This window comes from Solanum dulcamara, chromosome 9, assembly GCF_947179165.1.
Source record: "Solanum dulcamara chromosome 9, daSolDulc1.2, whole genome shotgun sequence".
Taxonomy (NCBI): Eukaryota; Viridiplantae; Streptophyta; class Magnoliopsida; order Solanales; family Solanaceae; genus Solanum; species Solanum dulcamara.
This window is the reverse complement of record NC_077245.1, coordinates 60,979,662-60,986,756: the sequence shown is the minus strand read 5'-3', so window position 1 is coordinate 60,986,756 and position 7,095 is coordinate 60,979,662. Positions and strand designations below refer to the sequence as shown.

At 37.0% G+C, this 7,095-nt stretch overlaps 1 protein-coding gene across 1 annotated transcript; it reads left to right on the top strand.

Moving 5' to 3' along the window:
- Window positions 1–3,123: 3,123 nt before the first annotated feature.
- On the top strand, window positions 3,124–4,201 carry LOC129903714 (uncharacterized). The gene is made up of 3 exons (XM_055979257.1): window positions 3,124–3,561; window positions 3,830–3,913; window positions 3,998–4,201. Exons 1-3 carry the CDS (start codon window positions 3,124–3,126, stop codon window positions 4,199–4,201), a joined length of 726 nt encoding a protein of 241 aa, XP_055835232.1.
- Window positions 4,202–7,095: the final 2,894 nt, after the last annotated feature.

Genomic DNA, 7,095 nt, shown 5'->3' with positions numbered 1-7,095 from the left:
GTCGCCTTTCTTTGTAGGTGTTTTGCATCTGTTCTTGTAGGTAACCTTTTTACTTTTTGAAAGACCTGTTTCTGCATCTGGATTTACCGTATAATGGTGTTGAGGACTACTGTTTATGTGGCGGCATGTGTTTTGGACTAATAATGTTTTGCGAGTTCACATGAGTTTGACTGGAGTTGATTTTTGGTTGGCACTTAGTTAGAGAAACATGAATAGTGTAGCTTGCAATTGTTGTTGTGTGGTGTCGTTTCTTTGTTGGATTTGGGTGAATTATAGTTCAGTAGACTGATAATTGTGGAGAAAGATGAGAAACACTGGTGGCGAGGAGTTTTTTCATTGTACTTCACTCCATGGCTCTGGCTTTTGGCTTTTAAAATTAAGGTTGTGGGGTAAGTAATCATTAATTTCCTTTTCAGTTTTCTTAAAATGTTGTTTATGGATCAACTGGAAGTGGTGATAATTCGATGCCTAAGGCCAACTGGCGTGTTACTATTTTGCTGAGTAAGCTTGATGTTTTTGTGCAATTGATCTGCCCTGAGAAGATATTATTTATCTCTGGAATAACCTAACAGTCTTGTTACCACTGAACCAAGGAGGCTCTATTCTGGAAAGGGTACATTGTCCATATACAGAAAATTGGTTATACACTAGGGAGAAAGCTATGGATAGCTGTAACACATCGGAGTGCATAACTCAGTTGAATCAGGAATGTTGCAGAAAATTGTTGAAGTCGGAAATTTTTGGCATCTATGAGCTTAAAGTATGGGTAGTAGAAGTAAATATAGTTCGTGGAAATCAGTCATGGTTGACACTTAAGATTTTAGGGTTCAGTGATTACGAGGAGATTTTACGGCTCGTAGTTGATTTAATGGGTCGTGGATGGGCTCGTAGACCAAGTCTTGAAATTTGGGAATTTTAGAACCTCAGCTCTCAATGTATGAGCCAATAGTATGACTCATAAAAGGAACGACGAGTCGTAGTTGGGCCTCGTAGAGTTGGACTTCAGAAAGGTGGAAATTTCAGTTCCAACATTATAATAGAGGTATCTACGAGTCGTGACAAGAAATACGAGTCATAGATGGGGATCTTTTTTTTCTTCAAAAACTTAGATTTTAAGTAGTTGGGTCTACAATCGGACTGTATAGCTCGTAGAAATACTTACGAGTCGTAAAAGTGGTTTCGTGGTTCAAGATCAAAAACCCAGGAATTTCAAGTCACCTTCTATGGAAGGCCTTCTACGATCCGTAAAATGGATTACGGTCCATAGATGGGCTTGTAAAGTCTGTTCGACAGTTATTGCTCAAGGGTATTTGAGTCTTTTCCCACCCTTTTAACTCCTATACTATGTCGCTTTGGGTTGTTTTAAGTGGGAGTTAAGGGTGTCTATCAACCTAATCCCTCGTTCTCTCAACTCCCACCCAAAATAGATTTCTTCTCTCTCAAGCTTCTCTCCCAAGGCAAGAACAAAATCTCAAGTTTCAAGTTTTCTTCTCCATTTTCAGTTAAGGTTTTGATCAAGGTATGTGGAAAATTCATCAATGGCCCATTGAATCTAAAAAAAACTCAAATTCTCTTTTATGATTCTTACCCAATTCTAGGGTTTTCATGATTCTTCCACGGGTTCAATTGATCTCCACTTTATATGTCATGATTAATCTTATTATGCATGATTTGATCATAATTCAATGTTTTCAATGATTTTTACATGAACCCATATCGTATGAGTATTTTGATTATGAAATCAAGCTTTGAGGCTATGCATGCATCATGAATTGAACAGATTATGATTTAATGATGCTTTCGAATAAAGCGTCAATATGATTTCATAAAATTCGATTGCTTCAGATTGAAGTATTCTTATTACGAAAGATTATTATGATTTAGACACTTTCAGTTAAAGTGCGGTTTTACTATGGAAAGATTATCATGATTTAGATACTTTCGATTAAGTGTCTCTTATTACTATGTTACAGACTCATGATTTTAAGGAGCTACTCTTATTACTATGCATGTTTTTCGTTGGGAGTTTTACTTAGCACCGAGTGGACTAGTAATAATTACCCATGTCCCATAACTACATGCCACTATAGGTTTAGAGGAGATTAGATGCGAGTACCCAATCTCAGGACTAGTGGCGATTACCCAGTCCAAGAACTAGTGGCAAACACCAGTTCACACGATGATGATGCCTTTATATCCTGACAAGATATATTGGGCCCTTATCGATGGGGAAATACATCGAACTCCATGTTATAGCTCACATGGTTATATGTCGGTTGATAGTCTCTCCCACAAATGCTTATGGTCAAGCTCATGTTATGTTTCACAAACATTGCACTGACCTTGTACTATGTTTTCTAATTCAGATTATCAGTTTTCATGTCATGTTTACTTGGTCATTGCGTTATCATGTTTTTAGACTTATCATGTCATTATGTTATGTTTATGCATGTCCCCCATACTCAGTACATTTCATAGTATTGACCACATACTTTTACCTATATTATCTCATAATATAGGTTCTAACGCTCCATCTCATGCCCGCAATTAGCACAGATCCGATCTGCTTAGTATGACAGTTGGTGAGTCCTCGTATCGAGGATGATGTTATCTTTTCATTTCAGTACTTCTCTTTCAGTTTCAGATTTTAGAGTTAGCTAGGAACATGTCTTAGCAGCTCACCTATGTTGGTAGAGGCTTTAAGATATAAGAGTTAGAATCAACATATGTGTCTTCAGATATTGGTTTTTTTGCTATATAAGACTCTTATTAGATTATTCATGGTTTTATTTTGCTTTCATGATTATTTCAATTCAGTATGTTATCTTTATGACATGTGATTAATCTTAGGGTCTTTCTAGACTCTAGGTATCATGTAACGTCTAGGGGTAGTCTTAGGTCGTGACAAACTTGGTACTCAGAGCATCAGGTTCAAGTGTATTTAGATGTCTGAAAGTTGCGTTAAGTAGGGTTTTATTCATGAGTGTGAAACACGCCACATTTATGAATGAGAGGCTAAGAGACATTTAAGAAATACTTCATTTATTTCATACTCTCAGCCGTGTGATAGAGTGAAACTCTATAAGATTTTCTTCTAACTCATAATCTATGTGTTTCAAAAATATGCCTTCAAGAAGAGCTCTGTTGAGAAGGAATGTGAACATGAATGTGGAGCAACAAACACCCAAAGCTCCAGTTGATCCTTTGGCTGAGAAAGTCACTCATCTGAAATTTAGGGCTCATTTGCAAGTGTTGGCCCAAGCCATGACTGCTCAAGCCAACCGTGAGGTGGTAGCTCCCATAAACCCAAATGTGGGTAAGACGGCGACTAGAGCTCTAGATTTCACAAGGATGAATCCTCCAAAATTCCATGGACTAAAGATGGATGAGGATTCACCAGAGTTTGTTGAAGGGATTAAAAGGATTGTTGACATTATGGGTGTTACTCCGGTGGAGAGTACGAACTTAGACGCATATATATTGAAAGGTTTTGCTCAAATTTGGTTCAAGCAATGGAAGGAAGAAAGAGTTGTTGTTGAATGGATTGGGACAAGTTCAAGGGTGCTTTTGTAGACTGATTTTTCCCTCTTGAGATGAGAGAGGAAAAGGTGCAAGAGTTCATTAACTTGAGGCAAGGAAATATCAGTGTGAAGGAATATGCCTTGAAGTTCACTCAAGTTTCTAAATATGCTCCAGCTGTGGTGGCTGATTCTAGGGCTTAAATAAACAAGTTTGTTTCTGGTGTTTCAGAAATAGTGGTGAAAGAGTGTAGGACCTCCATGTTGATTAAGGAGATGGACATCTCTAGGTTGATGTGAATGCTCAACAGATTAAGGAAGACAAGCTTAAGAAAAGTTCGAGGGAGACTAAGAGGGCTCGAACCGATAGTGGTCCATTTTCATCCAGTGCTCCGGTGTCTAAGCTCAACAAAGATAGGGTGTCAAATCCTAAGTCTCAGAGTGATAGTTCTAGTAGACATAGTTTCCCCTCATGTTAGAAGTATGGGAAGAACCATTTGAGAGATTGTTTAACTGGTTCTGATGCGTATTTTGGTTATGGTAAGACTGGTCATAAGTTGAGGGATTGCCTTTCGATTGCTAGGAATGATGGGGATAGTCATTGGCGAGCTCAACCCTACCCTTCTTCAGGTCGCCCGACTCAGCATGGTATTTCATCTAGTTCTGGTAGTTGGAAGAATTAGAACATGTTTTATGCTCTTCAGACTCGGTAGGATCGGGAGGTTTCCCAGATACAATCATTGGTAAGTTATGAGTCTTTCATTTTGATGTTTATGCATTATTAGAACTAGGAGCCACACTCTCTTTCGTGACTCCTTATGTTGTTATGAAGTTTGATGTTAGTCCCAAAATCCTGTAGAATCTTTTTCAGTCTTTACTCCTATCGGTGATTCAGTTTTATCTAAATGGGTTTATAGAAATTTTTTGATCTCAATTTTTTAGAAAATCACCTCAGTCAATCTAGTGGAGTTAGATATGCTTGATTTTGATGAAATTCTTGGTAAGGATTGGCCTCATGCTTGTTATGCCTCTATTGACTTTAGAACCCGAGTGATTAAGTTTCAGTTTCACTTGAAGTATTAGTTCCTCTTATGTACTCTTTTGGATTCATGTGTTTCAGCTATTCTCATGTTTTTTCGTGCATGCATGTTCAAGGGATCAGTTTTAAAGTTCATATTTTAGCCAGTAGTCGACTACTCCTTGGTTTTATGCTTTTGATATGTTTTGCATTCGTGTTTCGTAGTTAGATCTCTTTACCTACCCCATTTATGCTAACTTAAGTCTCATTCAAGGGCGAATGTTCCCAAAGGGTGATATTATAATACCTCGGAAGTGCATACTCCGTTGAATCAGAAATGTTGCAGAAAATTGCTGAAGTCTTAAATTTTTGGCATCTACGAGCTTAAAGTACATGTCGTAGAAGTAATTATGACTCGTGAAAACCTGTCGTGGTTGACACTTAAGATTTCAGAAATTGGGTTCAGTGATTACGAGGAGACTTTACGACTTGTAATTGGTTTAACGGGTCGTGGAAAGGATTCGTAGACCAAGTCTTGAAACTTAGGAATTTCAGAACTCCAGGTCTCAATGTACGAGCCAACAGTACGACTTGTGAAAGTAACCACGAGTCATAGTTGGGCCTTGTAGAATTGGACTTTAGAAAATTGGAAATTTTAGTTCCTGTATTGTGTAAGAGGTATCTACGAGTCATGAAAAGGAATACGAGTCATAGATGGGGATCATGGTTTTTATCAGAATCTTGGATTATCAGTAGTTGGGTCTATGATCGGACAATACAATGCATAAAAATATTTATAAGTTGTAAAAGTGGCTTCGTGGTTGAAGATAAAAAAACCTAGGAATTTTAACTCAGCTTCTAGGGAGGGCCTTCTATGATCCATAAAATGAATTAAAGTCTGTAGATGGGCTAGTAAAGTCTATTGGGGTATTTCGTTCTTTGTCCATCCTTTTTGTTGGGAGTTGTACTTAGTGTCGAGTGGACTAGTGGTGATTACCCATGTCCTATAACTACGGGCCATCGTAGTTTTAGAGGAGATTAGAGGTGAGTACCCAATCTCAGGACTAGTGGTGAGTACCCAGACTACGAACTAGTGGCGAGTACCAAGTTCACACGATATGATGCTTTTATATCGTGGAAAGATACATTGGGCCCTTATCAATGGGGAAATATGTCGAACTCTATGTTATAGCTAACATGGTTATATGTTGGTTGATATTCTCTCTCAAAAATGCTTATGATCAAGCTCATGTTATGTTTCAAGAATATTGCATTGACCTTGTACTATGTTTTCTAAGTCAAATGATAGATCATGCCTAAAGTGCTCATTCTCACAAATGAATTCGAGTATACACACATTAAACCTTAGTTTTGCCCTATATGTAAATCTCCACTAATATAGACTGACAAGGCTCAAAATTCCCAAGAACTTGTGGGTTTAACTTAGGATTAGGCAAAAGGTATGGTATCATTTGATCAAGAGACTAAGATGCCTTCCTAATACTTTCACTTTTCAATTGAGTATTCTGCTTACATTTTTCGTTTTGCTTCCACTTTATTTCTCCCCATTTATAATGTTTTCCCATTTCAAACACCCAATCTTCTTCACTGAAGGCATGTTCACACATTGAGCTAGCACTAACAATTTTGTTTTCCTTCTTCACATTCTTTCATCCATGAACTCATTTGAGCACTTTTTACTTTCAAGGTTATGGTACTCTATACTTTTAGCTCATTCTTCTTTGTTCAATTGGTGCATAATACTCCCATACTTAGGCTTTTGCCTACATTTTAGCTTACTGAAAGTTTCTCTCTCAAACTTAGAGTTTTAGCCTACATTCAAATCATTAGCAACTTGGGAGACATGAAGGTTCCAAAATAAGAGGATTATGAAGGATAAAGGTATGCAATATGGTGATCGAAATTTTTGGTTTAGGCTCAATGAGGCTGACTAAGATTACAACATTGGAGGGAAAATGTGGGGTAGAGTGATTAGTCAAAACAACCTAGGTTCATCTTTCGAGCCAAGTCAAATATAGAATTTCTTCTTGAAATACATTTTGGGGAAAGTGCTAGACAACATGCATATATAAGAATGAATCAAAAACTCTACACACAAGGCATCACAAACCACAAAATCGAAAGCTAGTTTCAAAATCAAGTGAATCACATGACTTTTGACAAACTACAATGGGAAAACGTTTTACTCTCACTTATAAATCATAAATCCAAAATATTAATGTAAGATCCAAGAAATAAAATTGCTTCAAATTTTCTTTTTCCCTTTTGAAATTATTTTTAAACCTTCCTTTGCCATTTTTTTATGGTCCCTCTTGCAAGAGTTGTGACACTAGACTCAAATTAAAGCTAAAACTTGACATTTTTTCTTAAAAAGGTCACCTCTGAAAGTATTATTGGGAAACATCAACCCAGTTTAATACAAAAAGACTCAAAAAAATAAAAGATAAGAAATTTTTTTATTTCTTGGAAAAGAGCCATGGCATAAAGAAAACCCTCAGAGTTTACTCAAATAATTACTATTCACAAAAATGATATTTG